The sequence below is a fragment of the Notolabrus celidotus genome, chromosome 22 (genome assembly GCF_009762535.1).
Source record: "Notolabrus celidotus isolate fNotCel1 chromosome 22, fNotCel1.pri, whole genome shotgun sequence".
Classification (NCBI taxonomy): Eukaryota; Metazoa; Chordata; class Actinopteri; order Labriformes; family Labridae; genus Notolabrus; species Notolabrus celidotus.
This window is the reverse complement of record NC_048293.1, coordinates 8,653,808-8,677,249: the sequence shown is the minus strand read 5'-3', so window position 1 is coordinate 8,677,249 and position 23,442 is coordinate 8,653,808. Positions and strand designations below refer to the sequence as shown.

General features: G+C 39.5%; 1 protein-coding gene across 7 annotated transcripts; it reads right to left on the bottom strand.

The window, feature by feature from the left end:
• Positions 1-10,884: 10,884 nt before the first annotated feature.
• Positions 10,885-23,176, bottom strand: LOC117805743 (histone-lysine N-methyltransferase, H3 lysine-36 specific-like). Of its 7 annotated transcripts, none has more exons than XM_034674271.1 (12): positions 22,778-23,176; positions 20,873-20,988; positions 19,996-20,152; positions 19,589-19,781; positions 18,890-19,003; positions 18,153-18,251; positions 17,617-17,715; positions 16,606-16,743; positions 16,375-16,476; positions 14,696-14,809; positions 14,326-14,442; positions 10,885-12,349 (listed from the first exon to the last, which is right to left on the bottom strand). In XM_034674271.1, exons 2-10 carry the CDS (start codon positions 20,982-20,984, stop codon positions 14,762-14,764), a joined length of 1,062 nt encoding a protein of 353 aa, XP_034530162.1. In that variant the 5' UTR covers positions 20,985-20,988; positions 22,778-23,176; the 3' UTR covers positions 10,885-12,349; positions 14,326-14,442; positions 14,696-14,761. The 7 variants fall into 7 exon arrangements, with proteins under 7 accessions (XP_034530162.1, XP_034530161.1, XP_034530165.1 ...); XM_034674270.1 differs by lacking the exon at positions 22,778-23,176 and adding an exon at positions 21,643-22,016; XM_034674274.1 differs by lacking the exons at positions 17,617-17,715; positions 22,778-23,176 and adding an exon at positions 21,643-22,016.
• Positions 23,177-23,442: the final 266 nt, after the last annotated feature.

The following is a 23,442-nucleotide window of genomic DNA, read 5'->3' as shown; positions in this document are numbered from 1 at the left end:
CTTCCAGACGTATAAAGATCAGGTTTTTATTGGTTGGGGTCTCCTGGCTCGTGGATTCAGGAAGGTATGAGAGGGGCAGGAGGAGAGGACATATAGATTATTTCGTGGTCGAGTCAGAGGAATGGGCTGCCTATTCAACCGGTATCTTTTTCAATTGTACATAGTAGATATCAAACTGGAGCTGGGCTGTACTGTGGAACTGTTTGGGAAAAGGTCACGGCGCTGCCTCGCTCGCTCGCTGCATGCAGTCAATTTGTTCAGTGAAGAGATCCAATTCTCGGCACAGGCCTGAACCAGAATGAGAGGACAAGTGTAGCATTTGAAATGTGTCATGATGCTTCACTCCCTCACTTTAAAGAATGGTCATTAGTTTGATTAAATGCCATATCTAAAACACGGAACATATTGATAATATCATTACAACTTGCACCATATCTAACTGATTCCCTTCCCAGCTTGATATTTCTGCAGGAAGCCGGCCATAATATTAGTTTGAGTGACAGCTGGATTCTGCAGGGCATGAGATTGGAAAGGTTGTTATATGCCAAAGGCGTGGTCATGTAGATAAAATATGTTCTACTCATTTTAAAAATTAAATGTATTATGCATGGAAAGTTCTCATTCATTTTGTGCATTTTGGAGTCTGATAAGTCCTCGTAAATGAAGTGTATTTGCAGCCACATTGTAAATGGAACGTCAAACTAGCACTGCCATCCCTCTGGGAATAATGACAAAACCAGCGGGTGAAATTATTCTGAGCCTCTGTTTTATGGCTGTTTTTCATCCTAAATTACAGAGCTTGAAATCCAACTTGTTATAATTGCCATTTGTAAAATATGAGGCTTCAGTTTCTCAAAGTTAGGGGGATTCATTTTTGCTGATGAGTTGTGCATTTCAGAACGTGAACTTGAAGAAAAAAGTGAGAAGTTTATAAAGAAATCTGCTAGCAATTGATACAGAAGAATCTGTATTTTTGTTTTATTCTATTCAATCAAATATGAGGAATGTGGTTGTGGTGGAACAGATCGGCAGAGCCCTTAGAGAGCAGAGCAGACTCACCATAATCTGCAGTGTGATGTCTGCATGTTATTGTTCTCCTGGTTTGAGCCGTGATTAGAAAGCAGATTGAAGACATTTGTTGCATGCAATCCCAAAGATTACCGAGAGACACTGTGTCAAAAAAGAGACCAGCTCTGCCAGTCATACGTCCAGAAATGACTGGCGAGGGTGGAGGAGGGGGGGACTCCTGCTGCAAAGTCAGAAACATTAAATACCTCCTGCGGAAAAGCACATGTTTCAGACTCATTGTATGAATTGTTCACAGTCAATAGATTTTACTCACACTTTACTCACTTAGCTTCACGCTCGCATATGTTACTTACAGTTAAATGTGTTAATACAGCAGCATGCAGCAAAGAAATGGCACAAAGACAAATTACAAAGATAAAAAAATTGGTTCTAAAAATTGTTGAAGAAATGAAATGATAAAATTACAAGATCAGGGTATATAATGTAATAACTTTTTGAAGGTGTGATATGGGATAGAGCCATGGCAGATTATGTAAATCTGTACCTTGACTAATAACATGAAAATTACATGTTCATACTGCATTAGCATACACACATATTCACATTCATGCACACACATGCATTAGAAAGACTGCCATAAGTGTGCCAAGTGCTGTCCGTGACAGATTGGTGTACACATGAGCTAATGTTAGTATGCGTATGCATGTGTCTGAGGCTAGTTGTCTCATTATGTGTGTATGTGCAAGTGTTTTACTGTCTTTGATCTGCATTTATGTGTGTGTGTGTGTGTATGTGTGTGTGTAAGAGGACAGGCACGTCTATGTGCGTTTTCCTTCCCTGTCTGGAGCTCTAATGCTGTGTCCTCTGGATTAAGTGATATAAATGGAAGCTTTTGCACCGTTCACCTGCAGAGAAAAGACTCCCATGGGAGATCGTCGTCGTAAGGGGCCAGCTCATCCTTATTGCCCCCCAACATTCACCCACTCCCTCTGGAGGGAATAATATTCCAAGGCTGCCGTTGCAGTTGTTCGGGATCAGCAATGAGGAAGAGGAGACAAATGGCAAAGCAGAGTTCATCAGCAATTCAGATCAGTCAGAGGATGTGGGTCATAGTATGCATCTGTGTGGAAGGACACCAGGAGGGAAAAAGGCAGAACTTAGTAACAAAGAGCCGGAGTAACATAACATGATCTTAAAGCAAAATCAGCCTTTTTAATGCTTGAGAAAAAAAAAAAGAAAAAAAAACACTCATCCCAAACTATGAAGTGTATTTTACTGTAAACGTGGTTACATCATGGAAAGAGATTCATATACATGAACTCAGTGGCAAAAACTGAAGCAATCAAACATCACCAATAAATTAGAGCTTTTATGAGTGTAAGTCCTGCAGCTCTTCTTACTTGAACTCAAACTTGAAGACAACTGCCAACCCCCCCCCCCCCCCCAATATCTCCCTGGATAATGGTCCATAGTCAGGGGTGTATTAAAAATAAAGTGGGCCTGGGGAGGTATGGGCCCCCCAGGAAATCTGATTGGCCACCCCAAATCCTAAATTGGCTTCTTGCCTTGTCAGGGCAGGACTTGTATTAATATTAATTTAGACTGTGTTGTAACATGCTGCTAGTAGGTTTATTAGCATTTGTATGCAGCACATTGTGTTTTGTTGGTACTTTTAATCGTAGAAAAACACTTGGCACATCTTTTTTATAAGACAAGTGCGTAGGAGAGTTAACTTCTTCACACTGTCAAATATACTTTTACTGGCAGCTTTTTGGTGCCAATAAGTGTGTTTAAAAAGTATTGCATTAATGAAGCCACTTCATATTTTTCTACTTGCCAGTCTGTTATTTTCTGCTCTTTCATTAATACTGAATATGTCCATTTACACACAGCATTAATAAGGCAATGACTGTCTACATGGCTTTGCACTTTGCTTCACTCACCATATTGGATTACTTGTAGACATTACAGTGTGACTACAGCAGCATCTTTTTTTAGCATCCAACAGGGAAATCTTCACACTTTGCTGGACATGTGTGAATAAACACCTTGGAAAATTACAGGGTAGACCATCCTGAAAATTTCTAGAAAGCTCCTATTCTTGTTCTTATCATACACAATCGTTTTTTTTCCATTAGCATGCAAAGGGCAAAAGTTTACCTCTTTTTAAAAAAAAAAGGCATTTCAGGAAACATTCGGGAAAAAAATACATCAACAACAGTTCAGCAGCTTTGTGAAAGAAGTAAAAACTTCAGTATTAACACTTTGTGTGCTTCAAATGTATACATGTTCATTACACCTCATTTAGGACCAATGCAATTGTAGATGTCTCAGCTCCACGCCTATTTTGCAGCCATAAAAATGCCTAAAAGTCTATTCTCCGAACTTTGCCTACATTTAAATCAAGCAAAAGTTTCTAATTTGCATCACAACATCGTCTCAGTGTTTGCCTCCCCCCTGGCTCTCTTCTGTCTTCCTCCTGTCTCCCTCCATCACCTCCACACCTTCGCTCACCTCGCTACCACACATCAGTAACAATCTCATTTACCGCCCCATTAATTGCTGGAATCCTAGACACTGGTGAGAGAGGTATGCGTGTGTGTGTGTGTGTGGGTGGGTGAAGTTTGCCAGTGGTGGCTGCATACTAAGGGACAAAATCTTAGGAAAAGAAATAACTTATATTACACTGACAAAACATATGAAAATAATAGTGGTATTCATTATTTCTTTAAAGTACGATGATGATGTTAATCTAGATAAAAGTCATTATAACTCACTATTTATCATGCCATAAATCTCTTTATGCTGTCACAGAGGAGGATCAGGATTAAGAGCAGGAGAGGAGTTTTCCAAGACTTCAAAGTTCGGGATCTTCTGGAAACTTTTCTACTTTTTATATTTCATATATTAATCTCTAAAACAGCTGCACAAAAGAGAAACTTGCATACCCACTCACTCAAAGAAATCATCGCTCTGTCTCTGGTGTTGTCTCTCCATGTCTGACACAAAAACTGGCAAACACACACTTGCAGAAAAGCACAGAAACTGGAGTGGCACATTAGCAGGGGGCTGTTAATGAAGTGAGTCCCCGCTGCAGTAATGAGCGTGCAGATTTAACTACATTAGCATCCCATTCCTCCTCGACAGTGCATCAGGTAGGGCACGACAGCGCTCACAGTCAGGCACATTACTGTTATTTGTTGCAACATTGATCCGAGCATCAGGATGCTGCTGCTTTACTAGCAGAGGGGATGCAAGGGGAGTTTTGCAGTCAAGTACTCGAAGTTCAACGGATTTACTTTGAGCTTTGTTTGTATTTGTGGTAATGCTTTGAGTGGGGGTTTTGTGTTTGCTGCAGGTTTTTCACCTGGGAGACTTTTCTGATCCGAAAGTGGGATATAAATGCTAGAAAAGAACAAAAACAGGGAACAAAAAAAATTGCTGGCATGAGAGACTAAGGCACGAAACTGCTGAAATACCAAAAATGTACTTACAAGCACTTCATTTGTTCAAAAATGTGTTTTCAATGTTTGTTGTTTTTGGAGTGACATGCTACCAAAGCAAAACCTCTCCATTTCCGGCCTCAGGGATGCCAAACTTCACAGCTCATCTAAAGCACTAAAAATGATTTCTTTCAGTTCAAACATCCACATCAAGCTAATGTTACTTTTTGCCACTTTACCCTCACTTTACATGCACTCACGCTCTCTACAGGCAGATGTTGGTTACATTTCTGGTGAGCAATAACCCTAATGAGTGTCTCCACATGCAGGGCACATCATGTGGATACTTGGCCATGAAATGAAAGCATAATTACACCAGGGAAGTGCTTTTGTCTCTTCATTTTCTCTCATCTTCACTATTCTGTGCTCCGTCGCTCTCAGGTGGCCTCGGTTCTTACTTGAATGCACTCAGGGGCAGCCTCTCTCTCTCTCTCTCTCTCTCTCTCTCTCTCTCTCTCTCTCTCTCTCTCTGTCTGTCTCTCCCTCTCTCTCTCTCTCTCTCTCTCTCTCTCTCTCTCTCTCTCTCTCTCTCTCTCTCTCTCTCTCTCTCTCTGTCTGTCTCTCCATCTTCTTCAGTCTCTTTCACACACACACACACACACACACACACACACACACACACACACACACACACACACACACACACACACACACACACACACACACACACTTAGACTCCCAACACTCTTTATAACAATTATTGTCAGGGCAGGTCTGATGAGAGTGAAAAGAAATGGCGAGAAAGTGTCAGTGTGTGACAGGCCTGATTCCTGGATAAAGGTCAAACAGATTGATGGTTCTTAAAAGCTCGGCCAAGGACGCAAGGTTATGACATCTTATATCACAGCTGTAGCGGCTGCCAGCGCCATCAGCGTTGTCTCCAACGGTGCTAGTTTTATGTTACCAGTAAGTGGCGAGTGGTATCTGACATTCCAAGGCTTTTGCAAATTGTTCTCTCGACAGTTCAAGTTGGTATTTTTCCCTCACTCTTTCTCTCTCACTTTCTCTTGCAGGTTTTAGTTTGAGATGAATAGGGATGTTTAAGTGGCGGCTCGGGACGCCGTCAAATCGTCCTTGAGTGTCGTACAATAGACACAAAGCGGCGCGGAGAGGGGCGAGAATGGGAGGCGGAAAGAGATAAGAGGGAGAGGGTTAACAAAGAGGCTGTCAGAGACTGAGGCGCTTTGTCATTGTCTGGAGCATTTAATGAGCAAGAATTAAACAATGACAGCCCGTAATAACCTGAGAGCAGTGTATGTATTTGTGCGTGCAAGCGTAGGTGTTAGTGTGTTGGTGTTTGTGTGTTGTTAACACAAGGGCTGCTTCTACAGATCATGAGGAATACCTGCCCTGCTTTCATAGTATCTACCCCATTAATACCCAAACCAAAAATAATTGTGTTTCAGCGCTACCAGTATGTATGATCTTGTAAGTCGTGAGAACAATTCACAAGCACTTGGTCTACCCCAGTTTAGAATCAACAACATTTTGAACATCCCTATTGGACAGTAGTTACCTCTATTTAGCGATTCTTTATAACTTCAGCTGGCAGTATATTTAGTGATGGAGGTGTTCTGTTAGTCTGAGTAGCACCAGCATTTGAGCAGGCTTTGGTCAAATGCAGAGAAGTGTGGAGTCCAAAATACTGTAGGTAGTAATGCAGTGTGGGTACTGGGCTGTCCTCTGACAATGATGCATCTTATATTGATATCTATGAATAGATAACTACTTGCTGGTCCAGCTAACAATGTGCTCCAAGGTGTCATCCTTCAACTCCAACTCCAAACTTGCTTCTCAAGTTGTTAATTGAACTGTAAACAATGAAGCACACTAAAAGGAAGTTCTTTATCGCTAACCACTGGCTAAATCAGAAGCCCCCAAAAGTTGGTTGTCACTACTCAAATAACAGTTGAAGGGTTCTGATGAAGATGGCAAGAAATTGTGATGTCAGAAGTTGGTTTCCACTCTCTACTGGCTTTCTAGTGCAAATGGCAACATGTCGTGGAATCATTGACTGTATATAGAATGGACAAGGTATCTTAATTTCTGTCCATTGTGATATGTGGAGCCTTGATTGGCACTGAGATATTGGGCTGGTGAATGCAAGACGCAACCTGGCTGGTCAGGACTGATGTCACACCCTTTCACTTACCAAAACTCAACCAAAATTGTACTTAAAGAAGAAACTGCTGTTCCACCTTTACTCTGCAGGAGCCCACATTTGTCAAAGAGCTGTCCATCAGTCATCTTTTTAAAATCAATGAACTAATTGAAACTTAACTTCTCTGAAAAATGAACACAACATAAATCAGCATGATAAAAATTAATTACAGTGACAGAAACCATCTGTTAATGTAGAGGAGGCAGGGTTTGTGACCTTTACTGCAGCTGGTCAGTAGGGGGTGCTCTAAATATTTTGGCTTCACAGTCAATGAACACTTATGGTGTCCATTTAAATATACAGTCTATGAATGGAATTTTTCAAACAGACATGCTAGCCGCTCTGTTAGGATGACCAGGCACATTTGAGGTAATGTCTGGGTGAAAATTGTGGCTGTTTGTGTTCACACATGCAGCCAGCCCAGATAATTGCGAGATGATATATGCCAGCCCCCCAAAAAAGATGCATTCATTCCTTATTCAATAGGAGCCCAAGTTGTCTTAATGTAGACAAAGAAACAACCATACTTTCACATAAAATAACTTCCATACCAAAGTCTTAGGCTTCATGTTTGATCTCAACCCCTTGTGAAAAGTTTCGGACACCCAGCCTTCTAGCTCCCCAGCTGATTCCAATTAGTCTAGTGGCTCCCATTAGATAATACCATAATGCAGGGATTTACTTAAAACAGAACAGGGGAGGGGGGGAGCATTAAGGTAGCTATTCATCTCCAGAGGTTAATCTTTTGTTTTCATCCTAATTTACAGAGCACCAGGAAACATGCAGGGACACGGAGAAAGAGGGGGTAAGAAAAAATGTGTGCTACAGATCCTCCCAGACTAGACAAAAACCCTGCTTGCAGCAGATACATTTTATTTGTTGTCTGTTTGAGTGGAAAATGACAAGTTGTGATCCAATCAGACGGCCTGTCTTGTGGAAACATGAGTGAGCGAGCCAATATGAGGAAATGCATACAGACCAGCCTTCCCTGCCGCAAGCATCAATCTCCAGCATCAGATTAATCAGATCTGAAATTAATCCTGACCAAATGGGCGATATGCAGATGACACCACTGTGTGTAAATGATGCAGCAGCTGTCTCAGAGGTGGATGGAAACCTAGCCGTGCTGTTTTGTCCAAAGCAGCTGTTGATAAAGCAGAGGGATAAAGACGTCTGCACTGATTTCTGTGTCATAGAATCAGATTCTAATGCCGTGAAAGACTAAAGAAGAGTATCTCTGTTTAGGGCTTCAAGTAAATGTCAAATGAGGCAACAATAACGCTGTGAATATGTTGAAATAGGTCAAGCGGAGTGCAGTTGATCTGAGGTCTTTTCGCAGCAGGGTGAGCTGCATCCGTGAGGCGACTTTGTGTCTGCTTCTAAAATACACACACCAACCAAATACAGCTGCCTGTCTGGATACACAGCACCCCCCAGAGGACGATCCAAAATAGGGACTCCCTTTGTGTGTGCATGTGTGTGTGCAGAGGATTGAAAGACAGAGCTTGTGTTTGTGTTTGTGTGCGTGTGCGTGTGTGTGTGTGTGTGTGTGTGTGTGTGTGTGTGTGTGTGTGTTTGTAAGCGTCAGGCTAGCCTGAGCTGAGAGGGAGACTCAGTGACTTTATACTGATAATCTGGATTAAAACCCTCTGGGACAGCATTAAACACCGCCGGCTGGGCATTACACGCACACACACAAACACACACATGACACTCACAATACTATATATCTCTCTTGTGTATGTGTATTTGACTTCCTTTCTGTGTGTGTTTTAAGAGATTACATGATTTCTTTTGCTAAGTCTTGTGTGTCCACATTTGCATGAATACATTCAGGCGCTGGATTTATCGTTTGATCTGGGTGTTGTAGAATTGAATGTTCACACCCACTTCAGCCAAAACCCTTCAATAAAAAGAGGTAATTTTCTAGAGTGAGTCATTTCCACAAAGGTTTTTTGATTTTTATCCATCCTCTAGTACAAACACATCCAAATACATATCTAGATACCCTTTGAGCAGTCAAAAAGAATATGTGAGCTCTTAGAAATGTGGGGTGATAGCGGGTGTTGACTGTGGGGAATGAAGGGAAGGTGGGTTCTGCCTGGCCTGGCCCAGGGGGGTGTTGGGTTTGATTGGATTGGGGTTGGGGATTTGTGTATTAAACCGAGATTACCATGTGATCCAGCATTTTTCAGGGATATCCACAGCAGTAGTGAGAGGCAGAGCTTGCGGAGTGAGTACTCTGACCTCATACTGCTGTTTCAGTTTACTTCTGCACAGCTTTGGTAGTTGTGTTGATTTATTTTTCTTCTTTGTATCCCAGCGGTTCCATTGAGTCCTGTTTTAATCCATTCCACTGTATTTCGATCTGTTCTCTTTCCTTTTTTTAATGACTTTTTGTTCTGTTTTCCTTTCTTTCAGTTTGTTCTTCTGCCTTCCATCCCCTAAAGTCTGTCCAGTGTCATTGAGCTCAGTTCCTTTTTTTCATTTGAAGACATTTCTCTCCTCTTCTCTTCTCCTCTGTTCCCTTTTGGTCCATTAATCAAGAACTAGAGTTTCCTCTTACAGATCATGCTGTTTCTCAGAAGTGTGCATTTTCACTTCTGTGATGAGTTAGTCGATAAACTGATTCCATTCTCATGTCTGTACAATAAAAAAGAAAACAGAGTCAGAAGCAAGTCTTAACTCAATTTGACGTTTTTGGCATGGTTTCTGGAGTTTGTGTAGATTTCAAGGTATTTTGATTATTTTATTCATCAGGATCATCTGATATGACTGACATATCCCAAATTGGCAGCTCTATTTGTGGCGTGACTGTTTTCTTAACCCTGAACTTCAGTAATTACATTTCACCTCACATACACATGTTGTATAAAACACATATTTCTGATGTCACAATCAATTTTACATTGAACTCCCTCGCTGTGAGACTGTGAGTAAATGCAATAAGAAAAGCTCAGTAGACTCATGTTCCATACTTAGCCTGTATTATATTTCAGTGCGTTTTCATTTCTATTTTCTCTTCTACATTATTGCTTATTTAATATGTCCTATATAGCCATTTTCTGCTGTTGAATCATATTACTTCTGCTGCTGCACCTAGCTAATTCCCCTACAGGGATCATTAAAGTTTCATTTTTTTTCTCATCTTAAAATTCAAATTTAACTTTGAGTCCTCACACCTTTCCTGCAAATTTCACACAGCTCCCACACTCCTTGTATCAGATTCAAGAAAAAAAACACATTTGACTGCCAGAATGCACCATGAGACTGTATGCAGTCTGCACTTGTACTTTTTAATTCAGTTGATCTCTCCTTTTCATTTCCCCTCTGTTTTTTTCCCTCTTCTGTCCTCCTCTGATGACTATCCAAAGTTATGAGTAATCTGCTTCACCTGACCCCATTGTGTGACATCATACTGGAAATCTTTTGCTTAATATTTTTCAGAAATGCAAATGGCACTGTGCATCTGTTGTACTAATCTGTGTGTTGTCAGAGTCCACAAGCTTGTGTGCAAGCACCAGAACCCCAGAAGATTAAAGCTGCACAATGGAAATCAAGATTCAGTGAAAGAAGATGTGTGACAGCTCTGTCATAAGCCACAGACATGAATCCATAGCGTTTCAGTGGGTCAGCTGTCCACCAGCCCTCATCTCCTCTCTCTCTCTCTCTTTCTCTCTCTCTCTCTCTCTCTGGCTCGCCCCATTCACAGAGGTAGCAGTATCGGGCCTACAGAGGAGGTCATTGATTTTCTGTCAGCAATGCAAGGGCTGAAGGCCCATTAGGCCAGAAACAGACAGATGTGCACACTGACACACACACACACACACACACACACACACACACACACACACACACACACACACACACACATACACACACACACACACACACACATACTCGTATTTGCCACTTTGCGGGGCCCCAAGTTTTTTACCCAATTGTGGGACCCACCCTTTCCAGTGGTCCCAGACTGCTGTAAAAAATCAGGCAAGCTTAAAAAAAATTAACAAAATTTTCAGTGACTTCAGTTAATCCAAATTCTAAACTTTTTTCTCTGTGCTAGTTTTTTGGCTACTTATGGGACCCCGTTTCTAGCATTCGTCACTTGTGGGATCCACTTCCACACACACACAAATATTTCTAGCCTTTATATCTTAGCAGGGACCATTAACTAAATGGAGATATCAGTTGTTTCTTTAGTTTGTTTTTTATTACCAAACCAAGTGCAGGGCTGCATCAGAGGTTTACATTCAGATTTACATCCTGCATCTCCTCTCCTCACATTAGGTAGACACGGCAGTGAAGTGATGATTAAAAAACAATCACCCGCTGAAAACTCTCTAAAGTATGGTGACTTTTCTTGACAAACGAACCCCTTTATCTTATTTAAGGTTAACATTTTTCATTCTGGAACTACCATCGGTCATTTTTTTTACAGAAAACATTCCCTAAAATGAACTCTGCAACACATTTTGTCTTCAGTGAGCATGTGTTGTTTGTGGATAAAGACAGAGTGACTGTCAGACAATATTTGCATTTTAAATGTTAATAATACAAACTAAGGTCTGAGTAAAGTTAACAACAAAAACAGCTCTGTCTAAACCAACTTATGATGACTGGAGGCAATGGCTAAAACAACAACTACACATTGTGTATTTAACTTAAAAAATGTAATTAACTACACATAATGCAATTACTTTAGTGTAATAAAAGCTCATTATGTTATAATCTGAACATACTACAAAACAATAAACACATTACATTACAACAGCGTAATGTGCCTGATGAAATAAGCTACATTATTAAAAAGTTATAATATAAAGTAAGCCAGAGTTTTGTTATTTTGAGAAAAAAGTACAAAAAAAATTGCTGCATGCTTAGTTTATGTTATAATTTTCTCATAATGTAATAACTGATAACATGTATGCAGATAACTGTTAATGCTGCAAATCAAGTGCTGAGTATTTCAATGAGCTTTGATAACAGGAAAACAGTCTGACAGCTCCTTGTGTTGATAAAAACACAACATAATAACATAAAAACATGATAACATTGGAGACTTTGACGTGCTTTAGTATTTGAGACGTCCTTACCGGAGGTAAAACAGAGCACAAACATGTTTTCAGATCCTCTTAAGTCTCAGCTATATGAAGTAGATTATGATATAAACATATTTTAACATAAAGTGGTTAAATTTATGACTACTGTAACACATTCCCTAAATCATTTCAGGAATAAATACAGCCAGACTGAGTGGGACATTGGTGCACCTGAGCTCAGTTTATGTCATAATGCAAGAATCTATTTTATATGTGTGAGACTTCAGAGAATATAAAAACATTGTTGAGCTTTGTTTTGCTTCCAGTAGGGCTATGTCAAATATTATAGAACTTCCTCCTACTAGCCTATCTTTTACCCTGTTCAGTGAAACACTTTCACTCTATTTTTCTTCGCAGAGAAGAAATTCGATTTTTAATAAAGTATTTCACTGCCCTCCAGTCTCGGCTCTTCAGAGCTTGAGGTTCTGCAGTGATGCAGCGCTGACAGTCCTCCTTCCCTGGGACTTGCGCCATCACAATGAATTTCTTTAAATGTCGTCGTACTGCAGCACATTCTTCTGGTGTCCAGTTTCTTTTAACAGCAGTTTGTTTACCTAAATGGGCATAAAAAGGACAAGTTACAGAGTTTTGAGAATTTTAAATCATAACTAGAACTGAAACAATATCAGATTGATTCCATTGGTCATCCAATGAAGTACTGACTTGGTTGAGAGACCATACAGGACTCTCCCACAGTCAGAAAAATATACATAGTTTTACCAACCATTAACTAAATGGGTGCCTTATAGCTCTTTTACACACAACCCACTAGGTGTCACAGAACTAAAACCTAATAAACCCAAGGTGATGGAGGTCTTTTAAGTTAGCTTATCCATGGTTTAGTCAACCCCAGATTTAAAATATTATGCAGTCATTTTAGTTCCCAGGCTGACAGTAGTGCCATACCAATGATGACCCTGTGAAGGAGGTGGTCTATACTCTTCATGCTGAGCTTCTGGCTGTAGACCCTACTATGTGCTAATGAATGTTCACAAATGCAAAGTGTTGTTCATCCACATGCAGAAAAAAAAATCAAAAAGGCTTCAGTTTTTGTTGTACTCCTACCTGTGTTCAGAACTTCTGACATGTCCCCTTTATTAAAATGATGTCCTTCATTTCCCTTTTAGTCACTGAATTCATCCATGAAATAATTCACCAAATAGACAAAACATCTTAAAAGGAATCAAGTTAATCCCATGTCACTGTCCTACCTACTGGGTGTGCAGTGTTTCCACTGCCACACGCAAAACATAACCCACGACTTTTGTGACTTACCCAGACAGCCTTACCCTGGTCCCCCACACATGCATTACAGAATTCAGCGCAGGTGAGGCAAGTAAACTGAGTAGTTTAAGTAAGCTATGCTGTGTCAAGTATTAAGAGAAAATAAACTGATAAAATGATGTAGTCCAAGTTAAAGTAATTATAAACATGTTTCCAGATCTATGGCTCCAAGTTAGAATTCAGCTGAGGGATTTCTGGTTTTAAACTGCTGTAATTGGCTTTTTAATTCAACTCATAGACATTGTGCTCTAGTTACTTAAAGCACAACAAAGATGAGACTGCTGAATACTAACAGGGACTCAAAGGAGAGTGTTTCCCCAAAGCGTGTAGAGCTTATACTGTATATCAATGGCAGTCATTAGGTGAATTTACTTTATATATTTTCTGAAGTGAAGCTATTCTTTCTACTGCATAAGGTAAAGATAACTGTAAATCCAATAGGTTTAACATGTCTGACCACATTTTATTACACTAGGCATGTCCAAGATGGCGACCCAAGTCTTTCTTGGTTCAAATCTCACTTTTCAATTGTTTTGGTGAACTTATTTCAGCCATTTAGTGAGCTTGTATTTTTTCCTTGATTCAAAGATATCTTAATATCAGTTAAAAAACTTGGGAACAAAATGTTGAAGCTTTTCAACATGGAGGATTTTACAGATAATTAACAAATCTGTTTAATCCCACAACTCACCACAGTTCTCCTAGCTTTAAATACATGCATATTTAGGGCTATCTCCCTCCCTCACCTGTGGTTTTCACAGCCTTAAAACTTTATCATATAATAGAAATCCGTGTAGCCTATGTGATACCATGATGCAGATACCAGAGCTTCAAGCTTGTCTATAAATCACAATACACATTCACAATCCACAACTACATGAAACTTAAATGTGTCTATTCCTTTGACTTAGCAACCCACAGTTTGTGGGATTGCATATCTGTTCATTCACTATTTTGATGAATTTAATGACTTTTGCAGTGAAAAGAAAAGTATGACCAACCATTTCATAAAGGAAACAAGTCAGAGTTATGAAAAAACAAGAACAAATTTTGTTGAGAATTAAATTTAGTGGATTTAGTTCCTGCACCTCTGATTGCAACAGATAGTTACAGGCTAACTTGGTCTGCTAGAAGTTTTTTGGTTTTTTTGTGTTCTCCATCTATCTAGCTTACTACACACTAGGCCTTAAAGTTGCATATTAAATGTCACACAGTCAAATAACCTGCCTTGTTCTTCTTAACTTACTTCTCTTTTTTGCAAACTTCCTCCTATGGTTTTGGGCAGACGCTGTAGGGATGCTTTTTTGCAGTGATGCGGTGCTTGCCTCATCTTCTGATTCCTGGGCTTCTGCCATCCTGGCTTCTGATAACAGAAAATAGTTTAAACAAATAAACAAGACAGCTATTGACTAAAATATGAATATAAAGTAGCTCTCAGTAAGCTGGCTGCATTTTGGTCTTTGCATACCTTGTTTTGTCATTGTGACAACTATGAAATTGTAGTGATAGACAGTAAAGATTTTATAGAATTATATAATTATTACATGGTGACTGTGTCTTTTACAGATAAATGGACAGAATTCGTCCATTAACCTGCCTTATTCTTCTCAGCTCACCTCTAGTTTTTGCAGAACTTCTCTGGTTTTGGGCAGACGCTGCAGAGGTGCTGGCTGGCAGTGACATCATACTGTCCTCATCTTCTGACTCCTGTGCCTCTGTAATGCTAGCAACTGTGTACAAAGAGAGGCCATTTTTAAAAAGCAATCGTGCAATGAGGAGGCCACTGAGACCTTGCAAGACAATGAGTGCACTGACTGGGAAATGCTCATCTCCCAGACAAGTATGGCAGAAGCTATTGATGTTCTCACAAATTATATTATCTTTGTGAACACATAGTTATTGTATTAAAAGTGATAATGATAAGAATCCAGGACCACTAACAATTTGAAAGACACAAAAAAGAAATCAGCTTTTGCTTCAGGCAACAGGACTGAGGCTGAACTTATTCAAGGCAGGCTAAATAATGAAATAGTACAGGAATTATCAGACAAAGGTTTTCCGAGAGGCCAAAACCAGGGATCTCTGGAAAGGTGTTAAGACATTTGCTGGCCTTCCAAACACTGAAGTCCAAACTATGCACAGCTTCAAACTGGAGTGGGAGGAACTGAGTACCAACCTTGTGTACAACGTGCCTGCTTACACTGATATATGTAGAGTTTTCACCCAAGGGATATTGAGGGGGTGCTCAAGAGAATACATGTGAATAAAGCCCCTGTTCCTGACAATATAAGCAGATGCCTGTTCGGAGCTCGACTATAACTGACATTGGAGGTAAAGGGCAGTAAAACTAAGCATGTTTAAGGGTGTAGATATCTTGTCAACCCCATCAACGACAAGCTTATTCTGAAGAGCAGCAGTAAACTGTTATTCTAGAGTTTCTTGGCCAGCCAAAAGTATTCTGAGCTTTCTATGGATGCTTTGTGGAACCTTTATCAACCCTTTAACAACCCAGTGTGGTTTGGTTCAATAAGTGCTGAACTGAACCCCTTGAACAAGATTGTGAGGACAAGTAACAAGATCATCAGACAGGGACAGGAGCTTCTCAGCAGCATCCACAAGAGACTTACAGGAATACCTCATGAATTGCAGAAGAAAACACATACCCAACACCCACTAGGCCCCCATGTCCTAGTTATTGGCAGTTAAAGTGTCAGAGCCATACCTGAATGCTTTTTGTCCTTCTCAGCTTTGGAACAACTTCAATGTCTGATTGCACATCGGAATGGTCCTTTATGGAATCCGCATCATCGGTTTCTTCCACAATACTCTCATTTGAATCACTAAGAGGTTGACAAAAAATCTTGTAATGTCTCCATCTACAAATGAGAGTTGTGTTGGGTGAAGGTTATCTCTTTTTGTTTAGTGATACAAACCTAAATGTTAGAAGGAAATACTCTAGTTATGTCAGAAAAATTTAGTAAATTTATCCCAATATGTTGTCAAATGTGGAGGTAAGAATTAAAAAGGCACACTGTTTGCAGAAATGTACTGAAATGTTTGAGAAAATATGAATGGAATGAATATTTACGACTAAAAGGGCAGCACCTACAAAAAAACAACACCAAGCTCACCAACTAGAGCAACAGACGTGCAATTATGACTATCTGACCAATTATATGTATGTCTGACAGTGCAGTTAGTAAAAGAGGTATTCAGTTTGGAAGGTTTTAACCTTTAAGTGATAATACAGAGCAATAACAAAGAGTCTTTCAAGACAGCAACAGCCTCCACTCACCCTTTGTGAAGCCATCTCAGACTTGGACTGAGTTGAAGGGCCCTCTGTACCGTCATCACTTGAATCGTAGAGATCATCAGAAAAATCTGGAACTGTTTTCATCTGCAGAGTGATATTATGGTGCGGTTATACATTTTTGTTTGCATTTATCAAAATCAATTACAGGGAAAAGATTAAAAGGGTAAATGACTGATCAATAAATTATTGGTATTTTAAGTGTCAAGGGCATACCAGAATGCTTTTTGTCCTTCTCAACTTTGGAACAACTTCATCACAGTGTGGACCCAATGGCTGGTCATTTAAACAATTCTCATTGCTTTCATCACTGTCGGAATAATCCACCAGGGATGATCCTCCGACAGTAAATTCCTAAACATCATAAAAGACAAAATAATCAGGTGGGTTGAGCATAACATCTCTTATAAACACTGCGGTGCAGTTACCACAAGCAGACTATACATATTTCACTCCAACTGTGCTGGGCTGTTAGCACCAGTGTTTGTGATTTAGCTGTTATTTGTAATGAGGCACAGGTAATTATGAAAAAGCCTGTTTTTTCAAAAAGTGCAAAAGTTGCCCAATCCTTTAGTACAACAGTCCCTCAGTATCGACAAAAAGCTAAAAGATATATTCCTGGACGTAAAAATATTCAAGAGTTAGAAAGTTTTGCGTATGTGATGAGATTTTTCTAATAAGCATAAAACTTTTAGCCATACAGAATTATTTTTCTAGGAGTCTCATAAACTCTCACAACATCAGAAAAGAGGCTGCACAGTTCTTATTCCAAAAAGTTTTCTTCATCATGCAGCAGTTTAGAAAGTGTAAAATAAGAACAGGGAATAATTATGGTAACTTTAATAGTGAGAGGTGTCACCCATTGAGAAATAATTACAGAAAGAGAGATCCACATAATGGGCCCCATGAGGGTCATTCTTAGAGGTCTCCCTATCATGACATCACAAAAGAGGCCCAAAATGGGATCTCACTTCAATATATTTTCTTCAGTATGCAGCAGCTCAGAAAGTGCATTACTTGTAGTGTAAATACTTAAGTTTTGATGGTGAGAAGTGTTTTCCTGTAGGTTCACAATCACTAAAAAAGCAGTTCATACGGAGGACCCCATGAGGACATGAACTGAAACTTGTGTGTGTGTGTGACCAAATGGCAGTCAAATAGAAACTAGTCTGTCAAGTTAATAGTGTACCCTGTACTGAACTCAAACACATTCATTCTTTCCATTACCTTTGGGCTAGCATCATCATCATCATCGTGGGAAGATAGATTAACAGGAAGCACAGCCATCTCTTCTTCTGCTGCTGCAGGAGCCTGCTTGTATGTCACCTGGTGTTTAGATATAGGACAAGATGTTAGGGCCCCATGAGGGTCATTCTTAGAGGTCTCCCTATCATGACATCACAAAAGAGGCCTAAAATGGGATCTCACTTCAAAATATTTTCTTCAGTATGCAGCAGCTCAGAAAGTGCATTATTTGTAGTGTAAATACTTAAGTTTTGATGGTGAGAAGTGTTTTCCTGTAGGTTCACAATCACTAAAAAAGCAGTTCATACGGAGGGCCCCATGAGGACATGAACTGAAACTTGTGTGTGTGTGGAAGAGAAAAGTTGGAAAAATCCTTTGCATGAAGAGTAACATACAGGGCCCCATGAGGACATGAACTGAAACATGTGTGTGACCAAATGGCATTCAAATAGAAACTAGTCTGTCAAGTTAATAGTGTACCCTGTACAGAACTCAAACACATTCATTCTTTCCATTACCTTTGGGCTAGCATCATCATCATCATCGTGGGAAGATAGATTAACAGGAAGCACAGCCATCTCTTCTTCTGCTGCTGCAGGAGCCTGCTTGTATGTCACCTGGTGTTTAGATATAGAACAAGATGTGAGGGCCCCATGAAGGTTATTCTTAGAGGTCTCCCTATCATGACATCACAAAAGAGGCCCAAAATGGGATCTCACTTCAAAATATTTTCTTCAGTATGCAGCAGCTCAGAAAGTGCATTATTTGTAGTGTAAATACTTAAGTTCTGATGGTGAGAAGTGTTTTCCTGTAGGTTCACAATCACTAAAAAAGCAGTTCATACGGAGGACCCCATGAGGGTCATTCTTAGAGGTCTCCCTATCATGACATCACAAAAGAGGCCTAAAATGGGATCTCACTTCAATATATTTTCTTCAGTATGCAGCGGCTCAGAAAGTGCATTATTTGTAGTGTAAATACTTAAGTTTTGATGATGAGAAGTGTTTTCCTGTAGGTTCACAATCACTAAAAAAGCAGTTCATACGGAGGACCCCATGAGGACATGAACTGAAACTTGTGTGTGTGTGGAAGAGAAAAGTTGGAAAAATCCTTTGCATGAAGAGTAACATACAGGGCCCCATGAGGACATGAACTGAAACGTGTGTGTGACCAAATGGCATTCAAATAGAAACTAGTCTGTCAAGTTAATAGTGTACCCTGTACTGAACTCAAACACATTCATTCTTTCCATTACCTTTGGGCTAGCATCATCATCATCATCATCATCATCATCACGGGAAGATAGATTAACAGGAAGCACAGCCATCTCTTCTTCTTCTTCTGCTGCAGGAGCCTGCTTGTATGTCACCTGGTGTTTAGATATAGAACAAGATGACAGTGAGCTCTGACAGGAATCATGAGTCTGGACATATTTATAGGTCACAAAAGTTTGCTCACATAAAACTGTCTTTGAAACAGCATGTCACTACTTTTTAATCTATAATATAAAAGAGACATGACTTTATGATCCATCTCTATGTAAAATCTCATGTAAAAATGGAAATAGAAGACTTGACTATTTTTATGTTTGTAACGCAGATCTCTTTAGCACCAACACACCACTTTTTAAGTGCTGGTTTCAGCCTTGTGTAGACAGTTTCATTAATTAGAATGAAGCACGATGCAGCAGTTGCTTTAGGAATGGTCTGTATACCTGATATGTTCAATGTAGACAGCCCACAAATGTATTACAAGAACTACTGGTCTTCAAATACAGCCATTAACCAGTTTCAGGAACTTCCCATGTCACTATTTCTTCTTAGAAAAATACACTTTGGACACTGGTCTTACTATGACTCAAAGATTCTCAATTACAAGACCTAAGTTGTGTGAAGTGAACTTAACATCTTTAAAAATCATATAGTGTGACCAATGCATGATCTAACAAGCTCACCTTGTTACGCCATGGCCATTTTGAATCACCATAGTTGTAATCAAGTTCACTTCCTATTTCTATGTTCTTCACAGCAAACAGACACAAATGTGGCTTGTTGTTTACTATAACTTTTTTCATGATGCAGTTTGGAGATGTGTGGTTGTCATTCACTAATCTTCCAAGGGACCCATCTTCTTTGGATGCATCAATACTAAAAGATAAACAAAAACAATACATCAAACTAAGTGCTACTCAAATATCAACTTTTATAAAGTGTATCTTCACAGTTTTATTTGAAGAGCCACTTAAGATTTAAAGCACATTAAGTCTAACATTTTACTCGTTAATTTATACATATTTAAATATGTTTCAGGTCTAAACAAGAAAACCCTAATTGCTACTAAAAATACATCTCATATACTTACCACCACTGGCGTTTCTGCCAATCAAATTCATACAGGAATGTACTCTGTGTCTCTGAGTAGTGCCTTGATCGGCATTCTTCCACTGATATGAATTCACCACTGTACTCCAACACAAAAGAGCCTTGCTCAATTGGTTCGGTAGCAAACACTCCTCTTCCTACAAGGACACAGAATTAAATAAACTTCAGTGAAAGACATACCAAGTTGCCTTAACCTTTCCCATACAGCATGAAAAAAAGTCTGTACTCTGTAGCTCCCTTGAGCTGACCCCAGATTAATATGTCGTCCCCCTCCTTTGGGAAGATCTGTGAGCTGTATTTCGTTTCCTAAATGCTCTGGAAACATACCATCTTAAATAAAGAGATGACTTTATCTAGTTATTAGCCAAATTGAATGCATGACCATCATGTGTTAACCATGTGACCCACGAGTCTGTATTTAGGCTCTCTGTTTGCTTAACTAATTCTGCGCATTAACTTAAAATGTAACCTCTGAATATGCCTGACAGTTGCAGTGTTCAGTCCTTTTTACATTTTCATTACTGTCTTCTATTGGTCTAGCACCTACCTTAATGGTATTTGAATGTGCTGGACACTATAAATACAGCAGAAATAAAAATAATAACTCAAACCGGCTATATTTGATTTCACCAGTGTGTACTTGAAACTTCTCTGATGGAAGTCAAGCTTATTTAGACATGCCTATACCTGAATGCATTGGATTTTAACAAAACAGCAGATTGAAGACAGTTTTTTCTGTAAGATATCTTCTGACAAGTAGCTTAAATATTTCTTCATTCTAAATGTGTGTGTTAATGAATAGTATTTAGAAATGCACTGCTGTAATTTGCAGCTACCAAAAGGGCTTGAGGTCATACCTTTGATATTGTTGATAAATCTTTCTGCAAACCATGGCTTGTCTCTGGAAGACAGAATGTACGACATTGCATCTTCGACAGGCTTTATCCTGGACTTCCTTTTGGACATCATGGCTCTGTGAAAATATTTTTATATCATTACACAGCTGTGCTATATGAGAAAACAGATGGTCATTAACTAACTTAGTGATTTCAATGAGACATATTTATGTTCGAAGGTTTGTGATATTCGTTGCAAAGTTATCAGAGTAGCTTCGCACCGTATTTTATTTATTTATTTTCTCAATTATGAGAACATAACATGTGGTACGAGTATCGCTATTTTGTATACATGCTTCAACTACTGTGACTCCTCCACATAGATCATCACCCCTGAATAATTACATCGGTTGATTATTTCATAACTCGTGTTACACTTTAAAGGTTGGCTCGGACCACAGGTTGTTTACCTGACTAGGCCCGAGCCTGCCGTGGAGCATTTAGCATATACCGAAGCACAGAGTTTGTGTTACAATGCTTTGTCTGGCAATATGTGAACCTTTGTACCACTCAAACATTACGTTACGTGTGGTCGGATGGCCCCTTCAAACGCAGTCAGTTGCAAAATACAAGCCTGCGTTGAACACTATCAGCACTTAGTTGTAAATCACCTGTACGTTAGCTCGTAGCTTAGCACAACAGTTTCTACCATAAATCAACACTTTCATAGTAAAGTACGACGCGAGTATCCCCTCAGAAAACGGCAACAACACATTGATCTAATAGCTCACCTGACGTCTTTTAACGTTAGACACCACGTTGAAACTCCGCACTTTAGGTATCACGATAGACTATTCCACCGTCTTCCCCTCGGGTATCTCATGAATATTCACGGGCTTAATTAGCCATGTGCTCGGCTGCGCGCATGACACACGGGGCCCGCTCAGAGCATCCACATCACTTCTCTACATGCTCAGAGCATCCACATGCCCTGAGCATGTAGAGAAGTGAAACACAGAAAGTAGGTCCATCTTATTTATATGTTTTTAAATGTAATAGCTCTCAAAATAACTAAATGTATCCCATCGAGGAGTTCAATATGAAATGATGACAATGTAATTTATGCCCAAGGTGACAATATCCATCCAACTATCATTCATGTTGTAATCCATGTACCAACTGGAACATATATATACCCTAATTACATCAAAACAACATTTATATTAAATTATGATCAAATTTCAATGTAGGGTTCACTGCATTGTCATAAATTAAAATGGCAGGCTGTATGCAAGTGAAAGCACAGACAGTCTCCAAAGCTATTGGTTAGCAGCTAACTAGCTTCAGCTAACAGACGCAAGCAAACAGTCTGACATAGTTGTATTTCAGGTGACAATATCCATCCAACTATCATTCATGTTTTAATCCATGTACCAACTGGACCATATATATATACCCTAATTAAATCAAAACACCATTTATATTGAATTATGACCAAATTTCAATGTAGGGTTCACTGCATTGTCATAAATTAAAATGGCAGGCTGTATGCAAGTGAAAGCACAGACAGTCTCCAAAGCTATTGGTTAGCAGCTAACTAGCTTTAGCTAACAGAAGCAAGCAAACAGTCTGACATAGTTGTATTTCAGGGAACAATGCTATCAGTACTCCCATATTCTTCTGTTTTATGTAATACATTTTAAAATATTAATGAAGTTTATGTAAAATAAAATAAAAACTAGCAACCTGTAGCTAGCAATTAGCATTCAGTGATCTAGCTGCTAATTTTAGCAGCTAAAATTAGCAATCTATATAGAATGGTACTTTTTATATATTTTTAAGGAGAATCGTTTCTTGTAGTCGCACAAAAGTCTACACAGTCAAAAAAAATGAATTTTAAAAAAAGGAAACTCAAAATAAACTTACCTTATGTGCAAAGTTCTTCAGTCAGTACAGCGCATCGCTCTGTGTTGTTATGACAAGTGCTTCAGCTCACAATCAAAATCCTGTAAAATCCCGCGAGACTATGACGCTTGATGTTAAAGGCGTCTCATTGGCTAATATGACACACACTTCAGGAAGTGTGTGTCATGCTGCAGTGGCATGAACAATCCTCTAGGGGTTCAGAAAGCACACACACTTCACACCCACATTTCCACTTTTTGTCACCTTGTGGGCCAAGTAAAAAAAAAGCATGAGGAGTATCAGGGAAGGCTCCTAAGCTATTTTAAATCAATAAACGGTTTGGGGTCCAGCATTTTGGCCCCACAAGGATTCATGGCCTCATACCGTTGGTGGGCTACCGGTGGTATGGCCCCACCAAGCGAGAAATGTGAGAGCACACACACACACACACACACACACACCAAGTTGTGTTGTACTAACACATGCATCCAAATTAACTCTAGGGATGATATTTCTCTGCATGCATCTCAGGCATTACATTTGAGTGAATTCCATCTCTAGTAATTTACACTCACACTGGAATTGTGATTTAAAGGCACAGTATGTTATTTCTGCTTTTAGAGGTCACTCAGTCAAAACTAAACATCTGCTTTATGATGTTGTGAAGTACTGCTGGATCATGAGAG

Excerpts from the sequence above, each read along its gene's own strand:
- LOC117805743 (XM_034674271.1), bottom strand. The coding sequence starts at position 20,984 with ATGATGTCCAAAAGGAAGTCCAGGATAAAGCCTGTCGAAGATGCAATG. Across the intron at positions 19,004-19,588 it reads AATGGCCATGGCGTAACAAG|GTGACATACAAGCAGGCTCC; the intron begins GTGAGCTTGTTA and ends TCTAAACACCAG. Across the intron at positions 17,716-18,152 it reads ATGATGATGCTAGCCCAAAG|GTGACATACAAGCAGGCTCC; the intron begins GTAATGGAAAGA and ends TCTAAACACCAG.